The sequence below is a fragment of the Nelumbo lutea genome, chromosome 1 (assembly GCF_056320005.1).
Source record: "Nelumbo lutea isolate HS-2025 chromosome 1, American lotus-T2T, whole genome shotgun sequence".
In the NCBI taxonomy this organism is placed as follows: Eukaryota; Viridiplantae; Streptophyta; class Magnoliopsida; order Proteales; family Nelumbonaceae; genus Nelumbo; species Nelumbo lutea.
The window spans coordinates 147767288-147794895 of record NC_142684.1 but is presented as its reverse complement, the minus strand read 5'-3'; the positions used below and the strand labels follow the sequence as shown (position 1 = coordinate 147794895).

The window sequence follows — 27608 nt, the reverse complement described above, 5'->3', positions numbered from 1 at the left end:
TTCGTGACTCTTCACCTTCGTTTCTAGTCAGTCGATGGAGAGAACTGGTTCGCCCTAGGTCAGAAACATTACAGCTTGTCTCTCTGCTGCGCATAACCTTCTTCAACAAGGAAAGTGACTTCAGCAGTGAATGGTTGATTGATATTCTCAAAGGAAGGTCGGTTCTCTCTTCTTCTAGTGTTACTTATATTTCTGGGTAGAAACCCTACAAGAAGCTGTTAGTACTGAGTAGAACCTAGAGAACTAGGTTCATTGTTGCCCTAGGAAGGGTTGTGTGTGTAGTAGCCGAATGGTGTAGGGCTGTTGTAAGTTGTTGAATGGTGTTAGGGATGCTGTAAGTGGCCGAGTGGTGTAAGGTAGAATGCAGTGACCTCGCCGAACTCCTTGCGGTTATGTAATGCCCTCTTAAGTGTGTTAAACAAGTCTGAACTGGGTGCAGCAGATTTGGTTGTGCTGTGGTGCTTGAGTTGTTGTAAGAGGGCCTCTACTTGTGATTAGTGAATGGTAAACTGATGCTTATGTGGGACGTAAGTGTGTGAAGTTAGCAGTAGTGTGAATAAGAACAAGAATGTGAAGTCAGCAGTGGTGTTTAGAGGCTGCAATAGGTGCTGAAATATCAAACTGTGAACAACATCAATCAGCTTGTAGCTGAGAAGTAAAGTTAGAGACAACTGTGAAAGAGTACAATGGCAGCAATAGGAGATGGCTACAATGATCAGAAACCTAGTGTAGTAATTTCCTCCGACTACCTAGGGGTACAAATGACCTCAATTAAGCTAAATGGGGAGAACTATGTTCCATGGGCTAAATCAGTGGAAGTTTTTGTCAAGGCAAAGAAGAAAGTAAAGCATGTTAGAGATGAGAAGCCACCGGTTGACTCTCCAGGGTTTGATGATTGGGAACAAGAAGATGCTCAAATCATGACATGGATGTGGAATAGTATGGAACCCAAAATCAGTGCCAACTTCATGTTCCTTGATACGGCTAAGGATATATGGGAGCATGCTAAGAAGCTATATTCTAGACAAGATAACACAACAAGAGTATATCAGCTGTATCAAGAGTACTTTGATTTACAACAAGGAACCAAAACACTAGAAGAGTACTATGCCTGCATGAAGAATATAAGGAATGAACTCAATGTCTATCATCCCCTTACTCTAGATATTCAAGTTCAGCAACAGCAAAGGGAGCAGCTAGATGTTACAAGATTTTTAGTGGGGCTGAAGTCGGAATATGAACAAGTTAGAGCTCAAATATTGGGGGGCTCTACTCTTCCTACACTTGAGGAAGTATTCTCAAGACTTTGTAGAATTTCTTTGAGCCAGACAGAGAACCCCACACAGTATGATAGATCAGCACTTGTGACAGCTAGAGGTGGTGGACATAGTACAAAAGGGGGAGGTCATTCCAGAGGGGGCCATGGCAATTCCATGATTGGTCGGGGTGGCCGTGACTCAGGGGGAGGCCGTGGCAGAGGAAAAAATAACTCTACAAGGAAGTGTACTCATTGTGGTAGGGATGGACACACAGTGAATTTCTGTTATGACCTACATGGCCCTCCCTCTAAATGGGTTAATCATGCTGTAGCAGGCGAGGTTGCTATTAGTGACAGTAAACTGGCAGACCTAACACCTCCCACATCTACATCTACTTCTGGGAGGGAGATGGTGAGTGTTCTGCGTGATGAGTATGAACGGTTCCTTCAAACTACTTCACAACATACCACTGCCACATATGCCCAATCAGGTATCGCTTGCATGTCATCTAAAACTCCTTCCTGGATTATTGACTCTGGAGCCTCAGATCATATGACTGGGACTCCAGGTGTGTTCTCTTCTCTTTTTGAAACCTCCACATCACAAACTGTTACACTTGCCAATGGGTCCTCATCTCCCATCTGTGGTGTTGGTAATGTTGACTTGGCTTCTGTCCACTTATCATCCGTTTTATACGTACCTAAGTTTCCATTCAATCTTATGTCTGTTAGTAAAATAACCAAAGCTCTTAACTGTTCTGTTACATTCTTTCCTTCCACTTGTGTTTTTCAGGATCTCAAGACAGGGAAGAAGATTGGTGGAGGGCATGAAGCTGGTGGATTGTATTACCTTGACGGCAGTGGATCTTCAATTGCACTTCAGACTTCCCTTACTCCTCTACAATGGCATTGCCGACTGGGACATCCATCTCTCAAGGTTCTCAAGATGTTGGTTCCATCATTGAGTCAGTTGTCAGTTTTACAATGTGAGTCATGTCAGTTTGGTAAACACCGTCGTGTGTCCTTCAGTCCAAGAGTTGAGAGTTGTATGTTGAGTCCTTTTTCTTTGGTTCATTCAGATGTTTGGGGTCTAATCAAAATAGAGTCTTATAAAGGGTACAAGTATTTTGTCTCCTTTATTGATGATTGTTCAAGAATGACATGGATTTACTTAATGAAAGAAAGAAGTGAATTATTTTCCATTTTTCAAAAATTTCATGCTGAAATACGCACACAATTTGGTGTTCCAATCAAAGTTCTCCGTTCAGATAATGGTCATGAATACTTTCTTACTGCATTTCAGCAGTATTTAGAACAGCATGGCATTATTCATCAGACCTCGTGTGCTTTCACCCCTCAACAAAATGGGGTGGATGAACGGAAGAATCGTCATCTTCATGAAATTGCTCAGTCTATGCTTCACCACATGCATGTTCCTAAACGGTTTTGGAATGATGTTGTACTCACTGCATGTTTTCTCATTAATTGAATGCCCTCTTTTATTCTTCATGGCCGGTCCCCTTCTCCATCTTGTTTCCCACTTTATCTCCGTTTCCATTAACTCCTCGTGTCTTTGGTTGTGTGTGCTTTGTTCATAATCTGAGTCCTGGAATAGTCAAGCTAGATGCACGCTCAATTAAATGTGTCTTCCTTGGCTACTCTCGGACTCAAAAATGGTACAAGTGTTATAATCCCATTGCCCGAAAGTGCTATGTCTACCCTGATGTCATCTTTTTTGAGTCTGCCCCCTTCTTCTCCAGTCATGAAGCACCCTTGTCCTCACCCTTACCTCCTCTTCCTCTTCCTGTCAGTGATTCAGTTCCAGAGGCTGTTGTTGGAGTAGACTCATCTCCTCATCCAGTGCAGGTCACCACTGAACGACCACCGATCCGACAAGTGTATACACGTCGAACAACACCGGCCCCTCCTCCTGCTTCTACCTCATCTGCGGATCCTCTCATGGCTCCTATTGCTGAACCTTCAGATCTTGACCTACCCATTGCCTTACGGAAAGGTAAACGTAGTTCTACACTCCATCCCATTTCCAATTTTGTTTCATTATCTTGTCTTTCTGCCTCACATCGCCAGTTTGTTTCACTTTTGTCTTCTATTTCCCTACCTAACAATGTTCAAGAAGCTCTTAGTTCACCTGGATGGCGGCGGGCAATGGAGGAAGAACTTTCTGCTCTTCAACATACTCAAACGTGGGAACTTACTACTCTCCCACCTGGGAAGCATGTTGTGGGCTGTAAATGGGTGTATACTGTGAAATACTTGCCAGATGGTAGTGTGAAGCGTCTGAAGGCCAGACTTGTTGCTAAAGGTTACTCACAGTTGTATGGTGTGGACTACATGGAGACATCCTCTCCAGTGGCTAAAATTGGTTCCGTTCGTGTCCTAATTTCCTTGGAAGTTATGTATGATTGGCCTCCCCTTCAACTTGACATAAAGAATGCCATCCTCCATGGTGATCTAGTGGAAGAGGTATATATGGAGCAACCACCTGGGTTTGTTGCTCAGGGGGAGGGTGGTAAGGTGTGCAGGCTGAAGAAAACAATTTATGGGTTGAAGCAATCTCCACATGCTTGGTTTGGGAAGTTCAGCGAAGTGGTGAAGAGTTTTGGAATGAAGCAATGCCAGGTTGATCACTCAGTATTCAGCTATGACTCAGAAGCTGGGAAGATTTTATTAGTGGTCTATGTGGACGATATTGTCATCACTGGTAGTGATAAATTGGGGATTGGCAAACTAAAGGTATTTCTGCAAAATCATTTTCAAACAAAGGACCTTGGAACATTAAAGTATTTCTTGGGAATAGAGGTTGCCAAGTCAAAACAAGGTGTGAATCTGTGCCAAAGGAAATATGTCCTTGATCTATTGGAAGAAACAGGACTGTTAGGTGCAAAACCGGCTAAGACCCCTATGGAACTAAATGTTAAGTTGAGCAGTGATACAGGAGAAGTATTTGAAGATCCTAAAAGGTATAGACGACTAGTGGGAAAGCTGAACTATCTGACTATCACGAGACCCGACATCTCCTTTGCAGTCAGTGTGGTGAGCCAATTCATGTAGAACCCTCGTATACCTCACTGGGATGTAGTCCTTAGAATTGTGAAGTATCTGAAAGGAGCTCCAGGCCATGGGCTATTGTATAAACCAGGAGGAAAACTTGAAGTAGTTGGGTATACAGATGCAGACTTGGTAGGCTCAGTGAGTGACAAAAGATCTACTACAGGCTATTGCACATTTCTAGGAGGAAATCTTGTGACATGGAAGAGTAAAAAGCAGACGGTTGTAGCCAGAAGCAGTGTTGAAGCCGAATATAGGGTCATGGCTCACACTACCTGTGAATTAGTGTGGCTGAGGAATCTCCTACAAGAAATTGGGTTTCACATGGATAAACCTATGAAATTGTACTGTGACAACCAAGCTGCACTACATATCTCATCCAATCCCATCTTTCATGAGAGAACAAAGCACATAGAGGTTGATTGCCACTTTGTGAGAGAGAAGGTTCTTGCCAGAGAGATAAATACAGAACATGTGGGCTCCAATGACCAGTGGGCAGATTTGTTTACAAAAGCTCTAAGCTCAGGGAAAGTGAACTATCTATGTAACAAGCTAGGATTATATGACATATATTCTCCAGCTTGAGGGGGAGTGTTAAGATGTGCCGAATAGGGGTAGTTTAGTCTTTTTCTGTTTATTAAGTAACTTGCTTATGTGGCAATGTTATTAGAGTTACTCTGCCCCACACTTAAGTAAGGGCATTTCTGTCTTTGTAAACATTATTAGAATCTAATATAAATTAAGGGGGTCGACTGGATGGGTTAACCATCAGATTTTCGACAGACCCTTCTTCTTCTTCTTCTTCTTCTTCTTCTTCTCATCTTCCTATTCGGACTACTGTAGCAGCAGTCGAAACAGAAACAATCCAGATTCAATCGGCAATGATTAAAGTTGTCACACTGATCAAAAGGAGGAGAAAAAGGATCAGAGAGCAGCCTGCTCTGATACCATGTCAGTTCGTGAGAAAGTGAAAGAGCAAGGAAAGAGACAAAGGTTCAGACCTGTTAAGGTTGATCAATTTGATCGAACCAACCCAGAAAAGAGATATTTATATTAATCTTACGTAAATGGACAAGATTGTCCTTACAAAGAGAATAAAAGAATTGTACACTAAAGTACATGCCTATTACAGTACAAGAAAGAAAAATAAAGTACAGCAGAATTACAAAACTACCCTTCAGTAGTTCTTCTACAGTAGAATCACCCTCTTAAAGAGCTCCTTGTCCATCCTACCTGCATTCTATCTTTCCCTATTTCCGATTCTGGTGAAAGTAGCCAAAAGAATTGAAAAGCTGCAGAGGGATTTTCTGTGGAAGGGATGGGAGGAAGATAAGAAGAAGATCCATGATGAACTGGGATCAAGTGTGTGCTCCAAAGGAAAGAGGAGGTTGGGGATTTGTAAGGAAGTGCGTCTAAAGATTTGTAGTGGAAAGAAATAGATGCTGGAGAGATTTAATTGCATCTCTACCCTCATTAGGCTGCTCATTATGAAGGAAAATTATGGACATTCTCCCAAGTTTTAGTAGAGGTTTAAGTCCTAAATTGGGGAAGGGAGATAGGCTGGCTTTTTGGAAAGATCCTTGTTGTGGAAATATTCCTCTCTCAGACCTATTCCCACAGCTATTTCAGCTAGCAGAAAACCAGGATGCAGTTGTAACAGACTGCTTTGAGTCAATCGGCAGCTCTGTTGTTTGGTGTTGTCCATCTTTTACAAGAAACTTTCAGGATTGGGAAATTGTTAATTTTACAGACTTGATTGAGCTGATCTCTCATCAATCTCTGGACCTGAACAAAGAAGGCAGTTGGAATTGGAATTGGAGTGCAGATGGTCAGTTTTCAGTCAAGTCCTTTGCCCTTTATCTGTCAGATAGGAACCTGGTAGATATGCCTGCAGCCAGAATCTGGAATCCGATCTCTCCTTCAAAAATTAATGCTCTGGTTTGGGCAGCAGCTTTAGACAGGTGTTTAACCAAACCCAACCTGTCTAAGAGAGGAATGAAGGTCCAGGATCAGGGGGGTGTGATGTGTGGTCAAGCATTAGAAGACAGCAATCATCTGTTCCTTCATTGTTCCATCTCCTCTTGTATTTGGGAGCATTATTTATCAGCTCTGTGCCTTGCATGGGTTATGCCTGGTTCAGATTCTATGGAGCTGGGATCTGCATACTCTTTCTAAGCTTGCTAGTGGTATGTGGATGTCTATTCCGGCTGCTGTGATCAGCACCATTTGGGCAGAAAGAAACAAAAGGTTATTTCAGAATATTTCCAAAGACCCAGAGGAACTAATTTCCTTCTCATTTGGAAAATTGGCCTCTTGGGTTTCGGCTGCAAAGGAGATGTCTATTCCGGCTGCTGTGATCAGCACCATTTGGGCAGAAAAAAACATAAGGTTATTTCAGAATATTTCCAAAGACCCAGAGGAACCAATTTCCTTCTCATTTGGAAAATTGGCCTCTTGGGTTTCGGCTGCAAAGGGGATTCAGGCTTCAAATTTAGAGGCCAGGTTGAGGTCTAGGAATTTCTGGCAGTTGGAAATTTGTAATGTTGTCATGGTTTGGCTGATCCCTTTCCAAGGTGTTTATCTTGGGGGGATCTGTTGTACTATTTCTATTTTAATAAAATCACTTTAACCTTTCTTAAAAAAATAACTTCTTCTAACTGGCACAGTTGGTCTTTTATGCACATGCCCAAACCAACTTAGTCTACCCTCTCTCATTTTATCACCAATTGAAGGTACTCCTAGGTTCCTACAGATAACCTCATTCCTAATCCTCACCTTTTTAGTTTTTCCACTCATCCACATTCATGTTTCTGTCACATTCATTTTTTGGACATGTTGTTTCTTGACTACTCAAAACTAGGGGTGAGCAATATTTGGTTAAAACCAAACCGAAAATTTCAGTTTCGGTTTTTCGGTTCGGTTTTAGGGTAATTCGGTTCAGTTGATTTGGTTTTTGTAAATTTTGGTTTTCAAAATTAGAATTTCAGTTAACCAAAAAAACTGAATTTCATTATATAACATGTGATATAATATATAATATATTATAATGAAATTCAGTTTTAACTGAAAACCAAACCAAAAATTTTGGTTTCTATTTTTTCAGTTTTCTTGTAATTCAGTTTTCATTTATTTCACTTTGATTTTTAAAACCCCTACCCAACACTACTCCATACAACATAGCTGGCCTTACAATTGTTTTATAGAATTTTCCTTTTAATCTAAGTGGTATTCACCTATCACATATAAGTCCAAATGCACCTCTCCATTTTGCCCATCCTGCTCTAATTCTTTGGGTAGCATCCTCCTCAATCTCTCCTCGATCTCTCCTCAATCTCTCCCTTGTTATGAATTATTGAACCAAGGTACCAAAAACGGTCACGTTGAGTTATTTCTTGGTCTCCAATTCTAAGTGTTCATATGGTGTTCATTTACACTCCTCTTGTTTCTAAGGCATTTGTCCATAAGCTGAATTTTGCATTTAATCCTTCATTTGTTTCATCAATTAAAATAATGCCATCCACTAACAACATGCACCATGGAACTTCCTCCTAAATAAAAGGGCAGCCTAGTGCACAAGGCTCCCGCCAATGTGAGGTTTGGGGAGGGACAGATGTACACAACCTTACCCTTACACGTATAGAGAGGTTGTTTCCAACATTTGAACCCTAGTAGCCCATGTCACGATGGAGCAATCCAACTGTTACGCCAAGGCCCATCCTCATGGAACTTCCTCCTGAATATGCTTAGTCAATTCATCTATGATCAGTGCAAATAGATAAGGGTTAAGTGTTGAACCTTGGTTAAGTGTAAAATCTAAAGTTTCTCCCACCAGTGTTCTAACAATGGTTATTGCCCCCTCATGCATATCCTTAATTAGATCTATATACCTATTTTGAACCCCTTTATTTTCCAAGACCGACTATATTATCTCTCTAAGAACTCTATCATATGCCTTTTCTAGATCGATGAACACCATATGAAGATCTTTCTTCTTCTCTTTAAAGTTTTCTATTAATCGTCTCAAAAGAAATATAGCTTCCAAGGTTGATCTCCCTGACATAAAGCCAAATTGGTTCTCTAATACACTTGTTTCAAGTTGTAATCTTTGTTCAATTATTCTCTCCCAAAGTTCCGTAGTGTTATTCATAAGTTAATCCCCTAATGGTTATTACAGCTTTGTATATCACCTTTGTTCTTAAATATAGGCACCATACCGATTTTTCTCCAATCATTAGACATTTTCTTTTCTTTCATTATCTTTTTAAATAGTTTGGTTAGCCATAACAAGCCTACCTCTCCCATACCTTTCCATACTTCTATTGGAATCCAATCAAGTCCTAACGCCTTTCCTTTCTTCATCTTATTTAGTGCCTCTTTTACTTCAATAAGTTTAACTCTACAAAGATACGTATTATTGTTAACACTACTAGTATTGCTAGATTCTCCTCCATTAGCACCCTCTCCATGTTGTTCATTTAATAATTTTTCAATATAGTTTTTCCATCTTTGTTTGATTTCCTCATCTTTTACCAAGACTCTTTGATCTTCATCTTTAATGCACCTAACATGGTTTAAATCTCTGCCTTTCTTTTCTCTCATCTTTGCTAGTTTATATATTCCTTTTTCTCCCTCTTTAATGCCTAATTTATGGTAAAGCCCATCATAATCCTTACATTAAACTTCATTCACTTTCTTTTTAACTTCAGTTCTTATGGTTTTATATTTTTTCCAGTTTTCTACATTTCTAGCTTTTTGTCATTCTTTGTAGCATGCTCGTTTTAGTCTAATTATATTTTGAACCCCTTCATTCCACCACCAAGTTTCTTTAGTACTTTACCACTTGCTTTTATATTCTCCCCTAAGACATCCTTTGCTACTTTCTTTATATCGTTTATCATTTCAAGCCAAATGTCATCAATCTTTCCATCTAAATTCCAATTCCCTACTATTATCAATATATTTCTAAATTGAGCTAGCTTTTCTCCTTTCAAGTTTTCCCACCTAATTCTTGGATGCCTATTTTCTTCCCTATTTCTCTTCCCTTTATTATTACACAAACCAAGGGGTGGCAATGTTTTACCCAACCCGCCCAACTCACCCAATTATTAATGGGTCGAACCCATTTATTTAATGGATTGGGTGGGTTGGGTGATCGAACCCATCAATAAGCATAGAATCACTCGATTATACAGAGAAGTGGAGACTGGAGAACGCCTGAACTAGAAGAGGAAATGATGAAATCTAGGGTTTAGCTGAGACCACTCGATCAATACAACGATTTAAGCTATCGGAAAACGAAGAGGGAACTCTAGGTTTTAGCAGAGATACGACAATTAAGGCTATCAGAGAACGCAGAGGGAAGGACGAAAATTAGGGTTTAACAGAGACCAATATGGCGATTTAGGCTTCCATCTCAGGTACTCTCTCTCTCTCTCTCTCTCTCTCTCTCTCTCTCTCTCTCTCTCTCTCTCTCTCTCTCTCTGTATCTTTAACCTTGTCTGCTCGCCAGTGGGTTGAAAAGCAGGGTTTACTTCCATCTACATCTAGCGAAGAACTTCCACTGACAAAGAGTTTTCCAGGCAATGGAAGCCTTCTTGCTGTGAGAACTGCAACTTAATCATTTAGTTTCTTTTATGGTTATCAAGTTAGAATATGAACTTCTGCCATGTGATGAAGAAAACTGTCACAAATTCAGATTATGGCTTTGTACAATAAATGACTACCCTGCTGGATACATTTTCATATTGTTGGAATAATGTTAAAATAACTTGGTTGCAGATGTTAGGGCCTGTTTGGCTAATTAAAGTGTTTTTTATTTCTTTTTTTATTTCTGTTATGTTTGTTATTGTACTCAGGGGCACAAGGGTCTTTTCCCTTGTTATTTCTGTCACCCTATATATAGTAAAATAAACACTGGCGCCACCAGGACTGTTACATTGCAAACCTTCTCTCTTCTCTTCTCTTCTTCTTCTCTTCTCTTCTCTCCTCTTCCACTTATCTCTGGCTGGCTACATTGTCAAGATGGTATCAGAGCGAGAATGCTGATTAAAAAAGAGAAGATCGATCAACCCAAAGAACAGGTCGAACAGACTAGCAGAAAAGAAATCTGATTCTGGACTACAAAATAGCTACAACTAGTACAGTTCTCCCTATTTTTTCTCTTCTTTACTCTCCTTGGTCATGTGCCGAGTGAAAACCCTATGAATCTGGGGCGGCCGAATGCTGTCGAACCTTTGTAACCCTAGTTTTCTTGGATTGTGTGATCCTGTTCATGTGTTAAGACAACTGTAGGTCAATGCTGACTTGTCTTCTCAATGGTTTGAGTTGACTATAAGTAAGAAGGATCTCTCCAGCTGATTAGTGGTTGTTAGACATTCTGGAATTCTAGTACGTGGGGACTGATAAAACTATACAGGTCTGAAATCTGCCGAATATTACCTCAGTTTTTGTTCGGAATTTGGTACTGTTTGTGCTCAATCTGGTTGGTAAACCTGAGTGTGTGGGTGTGATCTGAGTGGAGCATTGTTTTTCGGAGTAAGGAGGGGTCCTAAGTCTGGTGTTTGGGACTGGTTAACTGCTTGACCATGTCGACTAAGAATTCTGCTACTTCAGAGATCTCAGGGAGCCACAATGGAGTGAGTGGGGGAGTGGATATGAGCTTTCCCATGGCTATCATTCCCTTTGATGGTCTGAATTACCTTGAGTGGTCTAGGGGGACAAAACTCTACATCACTGCTAGGGGGCGAATAGGATACATCAATGGGAGAGTAAAGGAACCGAAGTATGGAAATGTTGAGCATGATAGGTGGAACCAAGAGAACAGTATGGTGATGTCTTGGCTCTTGGTTTCAATGCTGCCACGAGTAAGGAAGACTTTTATGTGGGCTGAAATTGCTTGTGAGATATGGGAACAAGCGAAGTCCACTTATTCAGAACAGAGACACTATACCAAGATATATCAACTACAAGTTGAATCTTCTACTTGCAAGTAGGGGGAGAGGAGTCTCTCGATGTACTATTCTGATTTGACATCAATATGGAAAGAACTTGATCACTATCAGAATGTGAATTGTAAGTGTGATGAAGATGCAAAGGCATATAAGTCACTTGTATCACAGCAACGCGTGTTTGCCTTCCTCCTAGGGCTGAATTCGTCATATGAGTCCATCAGGGTACAGATCTTGGGTAGTAAAGACTTGCCATCAATCCAGGAGGTGTATGCCTTGGTACAATCAGAAGAAAGCAGAAGAAGCATGATGAATGGTGTAGAAGGGGAGTCAGTTTCCCTAGCGGTCCGGGGAAATTCAGATACAAATGTCGGAGGTGGCTTTAAAAGGGGTGACACTCAAAAAAAATCAGAAGACAAAAGCAAGCTTTAGTGCACTCACTGCCAGAAGACACGACACACTAAAGATAAATGCTGGGATCTCCATGGAAAACCTAAATGGGCACAGGATTTAGGTAAGAAGTCAGCACCGGATCAGGAAAAGAAACCAGGCCAATAGAATCAAAAAAGGTATAACTCAGCTAATATGACATCGACAGAGACTAGTCCTTCCGTAACTCAGGAGAGACATCCCGGTTCTGACCCTAAGGAAGATATTATCAACTCCTTCCATGAATATTTGGAATTGTATGGTAGGACTCTCCGCCAGGTGGATTCTGGGCCTACTCCTACCTCATTTGCGTCTACATCAGGTAATGCCACAGCCTTCCATGTGTCATCTCATACTACTGATTCACCTTAGATTATTGACTCCGGAGCCTCAAATCACATGACCGGTAAGTCAAATTTGTTCCAGACATATAACCTTCTCTCTGGGAGAGAAAAGGTAAGACTGGCTGATGGTTCTTTTTCCACCATAGCTGGCCAAGGCACCATATCTCTCCCACTTGGCCTTACTCTTCCTAATGTCCTGCATGTTCCGAAATTACCTATTAATTTGTTGTCCATTAGTAGTATTACTCACTCTTTGAACTGCTCAGTCACCTTTTTTCCGTCTTCATGTGTGTTTCAGGATTTGACCTCAGGGAAGACGATTGGTAGAGGAAGCATGGTGGATGGTCTCTACGTGTTGGAGAATAATGTTGGTCTAGTGGTGACTGAGTCCACAAGTTCGTCGAGTGAGAGTCAGGCCTATTTATGTTCCCAAAGTTGTTTGAGTCCTTGCCAGTGAGTCAGTTACAGTGTCAAACTTGTCAGTTGAGTAAGCATTGTAGAAGTTCTTTACCTTTAAGAAATAAAATATCTGAATTTCCATTTCATATTGTTTATTCTGATGTTTGGGGCCCTGTTACTCTACCTACTACGGCTAGCTATAAGTATTTTGTTACTTTGATTGATGATTATTCTCGATACACTTGGGTTTACCCTATGCGATCTCGAGATGAAGTGCCACAAATTGTGAAAGATTTTCAACGCATGGCGTTCACTCGTTCCAAACGGAAATTCATATTTTCCAATTGGACAATGCAAAGGAATATTTCCATAATGATCTCACGAAGTTCTTTGCTTCGAGTGGGTCACTTCAGTGAAGCTCTTGTGCCAAGACACCCCAACAAAATGGTGTGGCTGAACAAAAAAACCGTCACCTTCTCGAAGTTGCTCGTGGCTTGTTGATTCATATGAATGTGCCAAAACAGTTCTGGATTGATGCAATATTGTATGCGACATATATCATCAATCGCATGCCCTCTCGGCTACTGGAGTATAAGGCCCCACATCAGCTCTTGTTCCCTACAGCCCCGTTGTCCACCATTCTGATGCGTGTTTTTGGGTGTCGTTGTTTTGCCCATAACATGTCACCTACTCGTGGTAAACTTGACCCTCGGGTTATTCCTTGTGTTTTTCTTGGTTACCCTTCATCTCAAAAGGAGTATCGTTGCTATGATCCCATTGCCCGCAAGTACTATGTTTCCATTGATGTCTCATTCTTTGAGAGTCAACCGTTCTTCTTGGTTTCTCCTCAGGGGGAGAGTAGGGTTGAGGAGAAACAGGCGACGACTCAGATTCAACTACCTCCTTTACCCGATCCTCCTCCGTTCTGGGTTTTTCATCGTCACCATAAGAGCCAGCAGAGTTCAAGAGTCGTGGAGTCAGACACTATGCAACCAATATCATCGGATTCACCCGAGGCAGATCCATCTCATCAGCCAAGTACACTTGCTCCCATTGCTCCTTTAAATGTTGATTCACCTGTCCCCATGATCTTGATATTCCTATTGCTAAGAGAAAGGGTGTTAGATCTTGTACCACTAATCATCCTATCTCTAACTTTGTGTCCTATGAGCATGTTTCACCTTCGTACCGTGCCTTTCTCTCTTCTGTGGATAGAGTGTCCCCATCCCTAAGACCGTGGCAGAAGTTTTGTCAAAACCCGAATGGACAGATGCAATGCAAGAAGAAATTGATGCCTTACATAAAAATGGTACGTGGGAGTTGGTAGATCTTCCTAAGGGGAAGGAACCAGTGGGGTGCAAGTGAGTGTTCACAGTGAAAGACAAAGTTGATGGAACTATTGAAAGGTACAAGGCTAGATTGGTAGCAAGAGGCTTCACATAGGTATATGGAGTGGACTATGCAGAGACTTTTGCTCTAGTAGCGAAGATGAACTCTATCCGGATTCTCCTTTCCTTGGCAGCAAATCTTGATTGGGATCTTCACCAATTGGACATCAAGAATGCCTTCTTGAATGGTGACTTGGAAGAGGAGGTTTACATGACCCAACCCCCAGGGTTCTATGCCTAAGGCAGTGAACAAAAGGTGTGCAGGTTAAAAAAGTCCCTATATGGGTTGAAACATTCACCTCGGGCTTGGTTTAGTAAGTTCCATTTAGTAGTCCAACAGATGGGATTCAAACAATGCCAGTCAGATCATACCCTGTTTGTAAAAAGAGGTGAAGGTAAAATTGCAGCTCTTATTGTGTATGTGGATGACATAGTGATCATAGGAGATTGGGAGGCTGAAATCCAGAGACTAAAAAAATTTTTAGCCACTAAATTTGAGGTGAAGGATCTAGGCCCCTTACGATACTTTCTTGGAATTGAAGTTGCCCGCTCTCACAAGGGCATCTTTATTTCCCAACGGAAGTATGTACTAGATCTACTAGAAGATACAGCAAGTTGGGGGTAAAACCATCTGATTCACCTATTGAACATAATCCCCATCTGGGAGATAGTTAGGGAGAGTTTTTGAAAGATGTAAAGATGTTCCAGAGACTCATGGGGAGACTTTTGTATTTGTCTATGACCAGGCCTGATATTGCCTATGCAGTGGGTGTCCATAGTCAATTCATGCACAGCTTGAGGACAACTCACTTTTAGGCTGCAGAGAGGATCTTGAGATATCTCAAGAAGTTTCCTGGAGCTGGCTTGTTGTTCCAGAAACACAGTCACTTAAAAGTGGAAGTATATAGTGATGCAGATTGGGCAGGAACAGTCAATGACCGAAAGTCTACCAGTGGTTATTGTGCCTTTGTAGGAGGAAACCTTGTCACATGGAGAAGCAAAAAACAAAGTGTGGTGGCTAGATCCAGTGCTGAAGCAGAGTATAGAGCGATGGCTCATGGGGTTGTGGAAATCATGTGGATAAGAAATCTGTTAGGTGAACTGGGTTTCGCAGTAAGCAATCCTACGTCACTCTACTATGACAATAAAGCTGCCATCAATATTGCTGCTAATCCAGTTCTGCATGATAGGGCGAAACACATTGAAGTGGACAAGCATTTTATCAGAGAGAAACTTGAAAGTGGAGAAGTGTGCACACCATATGTCAGCTCAGAATAGCAACTTGCAGATATCTTCACCAAAGGTCTTCATCATGTGCGGCACAAAGATTTATGTGACAAGTTGGGCATGATTGACATCTATGCTCCAACTTGAGGGGGAGTGTTGGAATAATGTTAAAATAACTTAGTTGCAGATGTTAGGGCCTGTTTAGCTAATTTAAGTGTTTTTTATTTCGTTTTCTTATTTATGTTATGTTTGTTATTGTACTCAGGGGCACAAGGGTCTTTTCCCTTGTTATTTCTGTCGCCCTATATATAGTAAATAAACACTGGCGCCGCCAGGACTGTTACATTGCAAACCTTCTCTCTTCTCTCCTCTCTTCTCTCCTCTCTTCTCTCCTCTCTTCTCTTCTCTCCTCTCTTCTCTTCTCTTCTCTCTTCTCTTCTTCTCTTCTCTTCTCTCCTCTCTTCTCTTCTCTTCTTCTTCTCTTCTCTTCTCTCCTCTTCCACTTATCTCTGGCCGGCTACACTGTCAAGACATATTAAATATTTAATCTCTTAAAATCTAAGACGTTGATAAGTAGGACTTTTTGAAAATATTTTGCAGAGTTTTCAGTTACCATTGTAATCAAAAAGAGCCAGCTAGCATGTAGATGGGACATTTGTAATTTCTGATGGTATTATAGATTCTAATTTCTTTAGAAACTGGCCGAAGCTTACCTACCTTGACTTGTCTATGAACCAACTTTCTGGTGTCCTACCTCTTTCTCTAGCTAACCTCACCCATATTTTACAACTCTATTTACACAGTAATGTACTAACAAGGGAATTGAATCCAAATTTGTTTGGGAAGTGGAAGAAACTAAACTAAGTAACCTTCAACTCCAATCCAATCAGTTCACTGGGAGTATTCCTCGTGAAATTGGTATCTTGACCAATCTAGTGTACCTAGATCTCTCGGATAACAAGTTAAGTGGATCAATCCCAGATTTATACTACAAACAAATTTGGAACATAACATGGTGACTTCTTTTTGGTTTCTGCCTTCTTTTACATCATTTCCACCAACTGTGTGAATGGCTTTCTGCCATTCTGTTTATAATATCAAATGGTTTTATTCAGAAGCATTAACAGAAGAAGAGTGTTAGTAGGCAAGTATTTGAACAACCCATAACACATAAATACAAATTGAAACAACGTGTAACACACACAGACACAAGAAGAGAAACATGCACCCATCCCCCACACATGCACATAAGAAAATAAATAACTTGTAATACCTTGGCATTCAAGCTCATAGAAACATCCGATTCGAGTTATCACAATATCTTGGGTCTTTGCAGAACTTGAACAAAAAAGCATTGTAATCCCTTTGTGTCCTGTTCACTGCTAATGCCACCAAAAGGGAATATATGGCTATCAAGCAACTCTCCTCTTGAATCAGTCCAGATGCTAATTAGCCAACGCCAGTCCTCAGTCCATCCATAACAGCAATGAAGGATTGGTGCCTTTGGATAGCTAGACCCAAGAACACCAGGATCTGATCCATCAAGCAGAGAGCCTGGTCCAATATCAACACTTCCCAATGAACTTGTGTTTTTGATAAAGCTACCACCACCATTATCATCAGAAGGCCTTGAGGATTCTAAGGCCATACTACCAGACATTGTTGGTAAAATTCCATGCTCTACAGAGCCAGGTTCTGCAAGGATAATAAAGGTTCAAACTACTGCATTTGGCTATGATTTCTATGATTTCTGGGTCAAACTATTGATTGGAAGAAGGGTTTTGGAGATTTTTCGGTCTGAGTTTCGAAGCCTAAAGAGAGATCTAGAGATTTCTGCCTAGAGCCCAAGAAGAATAGAGATTTCCTGATCTTGGATTCTGGATGTTGATTACTTGTTCTGAGTCTTGGAAGTATGCAACAAGAAATATCCAAATTCATATATCAGGACTCTTTTAGTTTTTCATCCCCTATAGTTGGGACAAGGCCTTTTTGAGTTAAATAGATGCCTGAGAATAGAAGCATCTGGTATACAATAGAAGCAGTAGCTGCCTGAGAATTGGTAGAAATAATCTCTGTTCACTTAATATGATAAAGCAAACCTACCAGTTCTTTCTCTAGTGGAATCAAAATTTAAAGACAATACATGCAAGGGAAGAGCTGAGAGTAATTGCCTCCAAAAATTTTTACAAAACTCTACATATTTTTTTTATCAGCATACAAAACTCAATATATATTCAGCTTATAACAAGCTAATCCCCTAATGGTTGCAGATGAGACCAAAGCTAGCATGTCTATCCTGAATCATCATTGTTCAGGCCTCACACAAACATGTCATTTAGAAGCTATAGGAGGAATAGGAATAGGATTAGGCGAATCCCAAGGGCAAGGAATAGCATGGTCAACATTAACATATAGATCAATTCATCAAAAAAAAACATTAACATATAGATCAATGGTGTAATTGGATAGGTAACAGGGGCTATCAGGGCTGTGATGGGTTAATCCTTTTTTTTTATCAAAAAAGAGTAACTTATTAATTGATTAAAAGGTTACAAGTACATCCAGAGCTGGGAGTGGATATCCAGCCACGTGTAGTGTCCAATTGGGACTGGATACCCAGCCCTAACTACATGGTTTTAACTTTTAAAGTCTACAGAACAACTGTATTACTTAAACTATTAACCTTAATTCCTTAGCCTCGTTTGATGGTTTGGAATAAGATAATAATCTACAGAGAATACCTCAGCTTCTTTTACCATCTTATAAAACATTATATTATTTCATAATGTTTCCACTAACTCAATTTTTGCCATATTTCCATATGACATTTCCAATGTGTTTCACTGTTTCCCATATTCAGAATTTCAGATGAACTGACATCTCTACTGCTACCAACAATTTAAAACCTTGCCTCCAAGTATGGAATACATTTATACTCCTTTAAATTATTTTCTTCTCAATAGCCAACGTGATAATTTCAATAAGGATTGTTGTTATTGATCAAAAAAAACAATTCAATAAGGATGTTGATATCCAGCTTTTTGTCACTATATATTCTTCATAATTTCTGTTAGAAATAAAAAAATCAGGTCAACCTATTGAGAATGAAAAATCCACTTATTTGCTTTTACAGAACATACAAGGTTTCATGCTGAACAGGACTTGAGTGCAGGCTTGGAAGGTGACGACTGTAGGTCACTCCTTATGGTGAAGTAGCATTCTTTTTAGGTTAGTGGAGCTGTTATTGCTTGGCCAGACCTCATGGAGTTATTGGGGACAGATTTGAAGAAAGTCTTGGATGCTGGAATGGTTTCAGGGGAATCGGTTGTTCAGACCTTGGTAAGTCTTGGATGCTGGAATGATTTGAAGAAAGTCTCATTCTTTTCAGTTGTTTGACAATGTGTAAGTCAGTCAATTCTTTGGGCAGTTTTTCCTTCCACTATTTGTTTGGCAGTATGGGAAGACAAACAGAAGCAATTTTCACAGTAATACTGTTTTTTCACATGTATAGAAAGGACAAAATTAAAGTTGCATTTCTGTTTTTTCAAATTTTTATGTAATTTTTATTGATTTTATGCATTTTTGTGTTTTTGTTTAATTTCTATTTTATTTCCTGCAACTTCTATTATTTTTGTATAATTTTCATTATTTTATCTAAATGGGTCGGGTTGGGTTCAGGCGGATTTGGATTCCCAACCCATTTAATTCTATCTAGTTGGGCCATTAATGGGTTGGGTTGAAACTCAACCCAAACCGAACCCAATCCAACCCGCCCAATTTCCACCTCTACACATATCAAAAAACACTTAGCAGTTATATTTTAATGCATTCTTACATAACTATCAAATTCACAGTACAAGGTGCTTGTTCAGTACTTAATTAAAAAAGAAAGGTGATATTATGTGATCTTTAAAAACCTACTAGATTATCATGTAAATTCCCTATTTAAATGTAGACAAATGCAGTATATATGCATGTGTATGTACATATACATATATGAGAGAGAGAGAGAGAGAGAGTAGACCATTCTAGGAGAAACATAAAATGCAACCAATGTCAGTTAAATTTCAAAGAAAATATAAGCTTAAGCAAAAGCATACATCAAATACTGAAAGACTAAAAAGAAATGCAGAAAGTGATACATATAGACATCATGGGTCAACCAGAATCACCAGAAAATTTTTTTAAAACTAAAATTCTAAAATCAACGAAGCGCAAGGTGTTGTCACCTCTTATCCCGAACAATGCGAACATCTCTCACACGACCAAACCTTGAAAACTTCCTTTCAAGATCTCTTTCTGTTGTCACAAAACTAAAACCTGCAACAAATAAATTATTTCCAGGTTTTCCCACTCCAGTGCTCCGGTTAGGAGGTGGTGACCAAGGTCTCCTTCTAGGAGATCGATGATGAGAATGACACCCTGAAGGAGGAGATCTGTGTCTAGGGGAATACATCCTACAACACAAGCATGTTGTTAATACTCAATACAAAAATAAAATTGCCATGTACAACAGAAGCAAAATAAACAACACAAATTATGTAACAGAAATGTGGGAGGAGCAATGACTAACTCTATCTGCCCTTTACAGCCCATCTGCTTTTAAAGATTGAACCTCTGGTTATGAAAATGAGATGAAATGGAGACAGTTACTGCCTAGACCAGGTCTAGGGACATTTAATGACCATGATACTATGAAGTGAAGGGAGAATCTGCTGATGAATAGAGAACTTCTTGAACTCATTATGTTCTAGCCCCATACCAAAATGTGACATTAGGATTAAATATAAAATGGACCATGAGATCGTAACAAGGCCCTACGCTGCTACGCAGACAGCAATTTGACACTAAGGTGACACCAAGATAGCAAAAGCAAAACCATAAATCATATGCTGTTTTATTCCAACAAGCTGCCCATGGTTCTCTTGCAGAAATAACAGATGTGCAAGAAACAGCAGTTACACCATTTCTGGGAATAGCAACCTGAGGGACATAATGAAAACTCTTGTAAATATTAAAATATCTCATGGAAAAAAAGTTAAACAATGGATGGTTGTCTTCTATTCAGAAGCTGATATTAAATGACCATAACTGAACAGTTCAAACAAAAATAAAAAGAAAAGAAAGCAACATAACCTTGGGGGTCTTCTCTGATGATCTCCTGTACGTGAGGACCTTGATCGAGATCGATCACAATCATCTCTTCTATATGCAGAAGAATATCTACATCTATTGGGTGATTGTGACTGTGACCTGCCTGGTTGTCTATCATCTGATGGTAAATGGTGACCTCTTGATGATCTAGATGGGCATTTCTCAGAACATCCATCCCTGCATTGGGAATCTTGTGAAGATTGCCTCCATGGAGAAGCGAAATTCCCTCTGGCTGGAGATAAATGCCCTTGGGAAGAAATCCTTTTACCATCTGCAGTAGACCTTTCAAGAGGAGGGGAGCATTTCTGCCTGGAAGGTCTGGTAGAATATAATGGGTCTTGAATATTCTGTGGTGGAGATATTGGTTTTTGAACCAGGGGTAGTTCCATATGCGTCGACCTATTGGGAGAGATAGACATTTGCCTCAGAGGTGATACTGATCTTTCTGATGTTCTCTGTGGAGAGTACAAATCTAAGTGATGCAGCTCCAATTTTCTGCTATCAGTAGATAATCTACTTGCATGAAAAACATCCTGCTCAGTTTCATCAGGGCTGTTTTGCATTTTTTCAGGGCACACGGACCTTTCCATGGGGTGATTGTTATTTCCCATTTCCATTTCCTCACAAACAGATTCATTTTTCTCACATTGTAAACTTCTGGAAATTTTTTCCTCCAACTTTTTATCATGGAGAAGAGAACTTTTTTTTTTATGGAGAGGAGAACTTCCCCTCCATAGATCAGAATTTTCCTGTTCAAGGATTCCTCCCTGATGATGCACATCAACTTCTAAAGGAGATTTACAAGATTCTTTGTTTCTCATTTCAACCCTGAAAGCTTCTATCTCAATTGGGGAGGAAGATCTATTAGAATAACTACCAGATACCACCTCCTTTTCCTCATAGTAATGTTTGTTTGTTGATGTAGGTGAAGGTGGTAACATTCCCTGATTATAGGCAATGTTTCTTGTACTCATCTCACCCTGATCTTGGTCAGTCTTCTGTGGTAAGCTAGATTCCATACAAGGAGATTCTAGTCCCTCGCACATAACATCAACATGCATTGAGAGGAAATCATGCTGCCCTTGGTGGTTCAAATCCACTTTAAGTTTATTACTCCATGCATCATTTTCATGACCATAACCCTCAATCCCTTCTTCCCTACTCACTGCAAGATTAAGGTCTAATTTTCCAATGACAGTTGAATTGGCCTCTTCCTGAGGAGCATTGATATCCTCCCATCTCCTATCAGGAGACTCCAGACCCATCCCTGCTTAAAAACCTCAATCAGGATAACCAAATTGAAGCAAAAGAAAAGCAAAGGTTTGAACATTCAAAATGAACACAATAACTTAAAAATATCAGTTAACTCTTTTTCCAAATTCATATAGAAACTATCTTCTTTAGACCACATTCCAACAATGGTTTAAAGTATCAATACACCAAAATGTATAAGCAGGGGTGTATCGATACCTTTTATCCCACACGTTCTATTTTTTTCAACATTTCATTTTTATACAAGTTTTTATATTGTTTAATAAATAAAAGAATTGATTTCCTGAAAACACCTTTAAGCAGGTGTATCGGAAACCCAGCGATACGAGTTACCCAGTTATCTTGTTAAAGTAAGAAAACCTGAAAACTTTTCAGTACAATAATTAACTTCACCAAAAAACAGTTGGTAAATTACCCTACTATATATGCATTCAAATCATAAAGTACAGATGTCCACTTTAAGAAATAGATGCATTCAAAACATAAAATAAAATTATCTCAAGTGATAGATAAAGAGTATTTTAGAGAATACAAGTTAGAGAAGGTGTTTTCTCTATCTAATCTTCTCATTCCTCTTGCTAACATTGCTCAGAACTCTCGACTGTGGGACTTAACGTTCTCGATTAAAATTGTTTAAAATGGATCTCCCTGACCACAATTTATAGGTGATCAAGAAACTGAGCTCTTCCTGTCAACATGACTGGTTTTGTGCACTGCGTATGTCTGACATATCACTAATGAACCTCTGAATCATCTCAAAGCAATCAATCGTTTCATCATGGCACTGACATCAAACTCATGGTCTTTAAGTAATAAATGTGTTTCATTAATGATGAGAAAAAGTATTACATTACAAACTATCAATCTTAGGAAAGGAAAGGAGATCAAAGAACACAAGAGGCACACCATCCCCTCCCAAACTATCATGTTCCATAGCCAAGCTCTCTACTAGTGAATTGACTGATCCATCCAAACCAGCTATTCATCCTCAATACCAAGCCTCCAGTCTCTCTAATGTGATGTCTCAACATCCAAGGACTCTCTACTGACCTAGCTGCCCTCAGCCATCTTTTTTTCAACATTTTTCCTTTTTTGTTCTTACTAATTTTAATAAATTACTATCAATTCATTATTGCTTAAAAAAGGATGTTTACTGAGCTCTGCTTCCATCCAATGATTTTGTGTGTGTATGTGTCTGTATGAGAGAGAGAGAGAAGATAACTCATTGTGTTAAAAAGAAAGCAAAGGAGATGTACATGAGGGAGGCATACAAGAGCTGCCGCTATACAATGGGACCCTTCCAACCCCAGATGAGGCAATTTGCTACTAAATTCTGTTCCCTTGAGATCCATCTTATCTGAGTTGATCTCAATGACAACCAGTAAATTGCCCTCCGTCTCAATTCTCTCAAGCGCTACAAAGAACCACTATCTTGCCTACATGCTTCTTGGCCTCAGAGATTTAGTTTCCTTGATATTCTTCCTTCATTCAATGATGATCAACAAATTTCCAGAATTTACTAGTTGTATATTCTTTCAATCCATTTTTTCTTCCAAAAACTAAATTCTTGACTTCGTAACATTCTTATAAAACACATAGGAATTGGACTTTTTCCAAACTTGCATTGAAATTGTTTTAGGACTTGCACATGATTGGATGACTTTCACATAGGATTTGCACATGATACATAGATAGATAGAGAGAGAGAGAGAGTTATGAAGATTTCCTGAATTTCTTAGGACCTGCCTTTTTATCAATAAACACCTGCCCTTATTAAGTTTCTAATTTCATGCAATACAACTAAAAACTTTAGGGAAAATTTTGTATTTTTAAAAGAGATTCCTTGTAACCTCTGTAAGTATGAGCTTTCTAAACCAAACCAGCAATCAAAGCGGGTCAAACCAGAACAGGTTACTCTACTGGTTCAGTTTGGCTACTGAACCAAACTGATGATAAAAAGCTGGACAAAACCAGATAATTTTGTCATAAAAGCACCGTGAAGGACCTGGAGATGTCCAGCTTCTCAAAAACCATTGTGTTGTATTTTTATAAACATATTCCAAGTTCACATATCCGGTTTTTGGCAGGTCTTGGACATGGTTGAACTAGGTTGTACCAAACCACCATATATTTGGTTCATCAGTAAATTTATAAACACCTGTTGTGATTATCCTGTAAAGGATAAAGATTTATTTCCTGTCTTTGTGTCACTGTGGTACTTTTCTATCTCTCATGAATGGTGAGTGAGACCAACTGAAAGTGGCTGGTTGATTTGGAAAATACTGTCTCATTCTCAAGGATTTAATCTCTGGTTTTCTGAGATTTTCTGACCTGGGTCAAAACCAAAATAAAAATCCAAAGTTTCAGCTGAATTTTGTGATAAGCCCAAGTGACTGATGGATTGGTGTTAAGGCTACGTTCTCATTCTCAAGGATTTAAATCTTGGTTTATTGTAATATTTTGACCTGGATAAAAATATTTTAAAAAAATCCAAAATTCAGCTCAATTTTATCATCATCATCCCCCAACCATATGAAGTTGGCTACAAGAATCCTATTTCAACATTCCCATCTGTTTAAAGCCATAGCCATTGTTAAATTATTAGCACTTAAATCATTTCTTACTACTATAACCAATGTCCTTTTTGGTCTTCTTATAGACCCTTCAAGTTGCAACAAATCACTTCTTCCTATGGGTACAGGTACTGTCAGCTATGCAAGTGACCAAACCATCTTAGTCTACTCGTCTTTTATCAAGACTCTCTTCTTCCTTTTGATGCACTTATTATGGTTTAAATCTCCACCTTTACTCTCTCTCATCTTTGCTAGTTTATAACTTCCTTTTTCTCCATCTTTAGTGTCTAATTTATAATAGAGCTCATCATATGCCTTAAATTTAACGTCTCTTACTTTTTCTTTAACTTCCTCTCTTATGATTTTCCAAGTTTTCTCCATTTTTAGTCTTTTGCCAAACTTTATAACATGCTCATTGTGATCTGGTTATATTTTGAACTTCTTCATTCCACCACCAAGTTCCTTTGGCACTTTTTCATTTCCCAATAGACTCTCCTAAAACGTCATTTGCTAATTTCTTTATGCAGTTTGTCATTCAGCTCAATTTTGTAATGAACTCAAAACTTCAGGAAATATATTAGTGTATTTGAATAAAGTTTTTTACCATGAATTCTTTATTTTCTGTCAAGTACGGATCAAAACTGAAGATTCATATAATTCTCCAAATATTTCACCCTGCTCAACCCAATTCTCCAAATATCAGTACATCCCCTAATTTTTGTGTTTCTCTAAGCAAGTTCACACCTTTAGAACGTTTCTTGCCTTCGCGTAACTAAAATAAATTTATGCAAAACAACCTAAACGTAAGAGCACCATAACAAGCGGAATTTTTCGCCAAAAAATGAGCTAATAAACAAAACATAAGAAGTATCCAAAAGTTCAATGGACTAAATTGGATAAATAACTCGAGAAATTCATGAAATTGAAATACAGATAATGAGGTGTCTGAAATTTCAATGGGCTAGATTACCTGCTTTGGGCGTTTTAGCTATGGCTCCAATGATGGTTAAACAGCGGCTTCTCGCTCTTGCTACAGACGTTTATTTGGGAGAAGGAAAAGAAAACGATCAAAATTTGAAGTGGGAGTTGCTTGTGACGACTGACGAGGCTTCATGAAGCAAATTTGCGGTTTTCGAGGAAGCTAACTCCCAACGTGTCGAGCATTGAGAAGAGTATGATCCACCATTACGTACATGGCCCCATCACCATCGTCCAAGCGAATGCCTGCAGCTTGAAAATTTGACTCGTAACCAACTGATTCTGTGTCGTCCTCATCGAGAAGTGCCCGTTTGGCAAGTTTTTCCTAGAAGATTTGTAAGAGGAAATGTGATGAAAATATATATGTATATATATGTAAGTTACCAAACTTTTTACTTAATACATGTGAGACCTATATATACGTTTAAATAGGCATTTCATGTTTGTGGGCCCCATGTGCAATCATAAAAAATGGGCCCCACATGTAAATCCACCAATGTATATCTTTTACTATAAAGTCTATAAATAATTTTTAAAATAGGCCTCACACATTTTAACATATGCATAATATGTAATATGAGTCCCAAATACATTTTTCAAGGTAGGCCCCACATATTATTAGTTGACATGTATGTGGGGCCCATATACTATAGGTGGGTTTCACATACCATTGGTAGACACATATGTAGGGCCCACATACATTTTTCCAATGTAGATCCCATATACCATTAGTGGATATGTATGTAGGGTCCATATGTGGACATGTATGTGGGCCTACATACATTCTCCAAAGTGGTCCACATATACCATTGGTGGACATGTATATGGGGTTCACATACATTTTTCAAAGTGGTCCCTACATACCATTGGTGGGTCTCACTTACACATTCAAATAGATTTTTGTCGAAAGATAACCCATTTTCTTCAAAGCATCATCCACATATTTGAAAAAAACGCGAAGTGCTAAATAATTGTAAAAGCTTCATTTAAAGCATTCTAAAAAACAAACAAGAGTTCCAACCCACTCTCTACCCGCCATGAATTGCAGTCGCACATATCTATAATGGATTAAGAGATATGTGGCTGCAATTCACGAGAATCACAACGGGTATAGAGTGAGTAGGAAAAGTGAGTAGAAAATCTAAGTTCCCTAAAAAAGCCCAAATTAAGGATGCTCCCATCTTTGACAGACTATAACTTTTTCCCAATAGATCCCTCCGTTGTCAAATGGGAAAAACCTAAAATTTGGGCTTCCGACCTTCTAAACAGCCCAAAAGCCCATGGGAAAAGATTTGCCAAAAGCCCGGGCTTCTGAATAAAGGTGGATCTCCTTCTATGAGTATGAAATTACCTATTTATAAATTGAATCTAGGGTTAAATAATTAAACTATCAAGAAAAGATTTTACCCTAAAGTTTGCATAATCACTTAAGGTACTAGCATGTGATGCCACATGACTTTTTTTTCAAAACGCCTAAATTATCCTTTTTATGGTCCAAAATATACTTCGGATCACTAAAGAGGAAGAGGAAAGAAAGAGAAGAAGAAAAAAACAGGATTTGGAGGAGCAAATATCTGGTTTTTTCTATGAATGTCTCCACTACTGTCATTGATTTCTCTCTTCAATCGCCATGGATTCTCAGATCTATGGTGTCTCCAAGCTAGTCTATGGGCTTCTCCTCCTCTCCATTGTTGGAGCTTCTACTACATTTAGGACAACCCCAATCTCAACTGTTTGTTCCAACATTGCCAAAAACACCCAGTCTCCTCAAATTTGAAGGCCCCTTTTTATTTTACTATTTTAGCTTTGTAATCTAGCAGTCGACATATGTGACCCAATTTCGATATTGAGCCTAGCTGCTTTGGCCAAATATATCAGTGTAAAAATTGTTCTCTATTTTTCTTAGTCTCAGTTTGGAAGGAGTACAAATGCAAATTTGTTTTGTGTAAAACCTTGTATTTTGTATTATTTTGTATGTATTTGCATTCTACAAATTTGCATTTGTATTCCTTCCAAACTGAGCCTTAGGGAAAATTCCCAATTAGTATCATGTACTTCGGGTATAGTGCAATTTTTTGTCTCCAAGCTTTAAAATGTGACATTTCAATACCCAAACTTTCAAAATATGTCAATCCAATACCTGTTGTTAATCAATTGTTAATCAACTTTTAAATGGCATTTAAAAGACACAAATGCCCTTAAAGTGTTATCTAATTTTCTTTATTAACCATCCAAACATTGACAAAAAATTAACGGTCCCAAATCCTTGTCTTTTCTATTCAAGTATGTTGACTAAAAATTAACATACCCCAATTTTCTTGAACAGAAGAGGCAAGGATTTGGGACTGTTAATTTTTTGTCAACTTTTGAATGATTGATCAAGAAAATTATATGACAAGCGAAGGGCATTTGTATCTTTTTCAAATTCCACTTAATGGCCGATTAACAGCTAAAAAGGTCTTCAATTTTAGTTCGATTTGTGGTTATGAAGTTGTGTTGTAGCTCTTTTGAACCCTATAATTTATTATTTTTTCTGAAATGGAACTTTATATATCTTTTTTTATTCCTCT

The 27608-nt window shown here is 39.0% G+C and overlaps 1 protein-coding gene across 8 annotated transcripts in view; it reads right to left on the bottom strand.

Moving 5' to 3' along the window:
* LOC148878247 (uncharacterized) overlaps window positions 1–25428 on the bottom strand; it is a 40602-nt gene extending 15174 nt beyond the window's left edge. For 4 of the 8 annotated variants that reach the window (XR_016101103.1, XR_016101104.1, XM_088951453.1 and 1 more), the window contains exons 1-3: window positions 25031–25381; window positions 20198–21482; window positions 19291–19518 (exon numbers count right to left, since the gene is read on the bottom strand). Coding sequence is in view for 5 of the 8 variants with exons in the window: in XM_088951453.1 (XP_088807579.1) it covers window positions 19291–19518; window positions 20198–21480 (1511 nt within the window). In the remaining 3 variants the exon portion in view is untranslated. The other 4 variants (XR_016101102.1, XM_088951470.1, XM_088951460.1 and 1 more) reach the window with 4 other exon arrangements.
* Between the last annotated feature and the right edge of the window lie 2180 nt (window positions 25429–27608).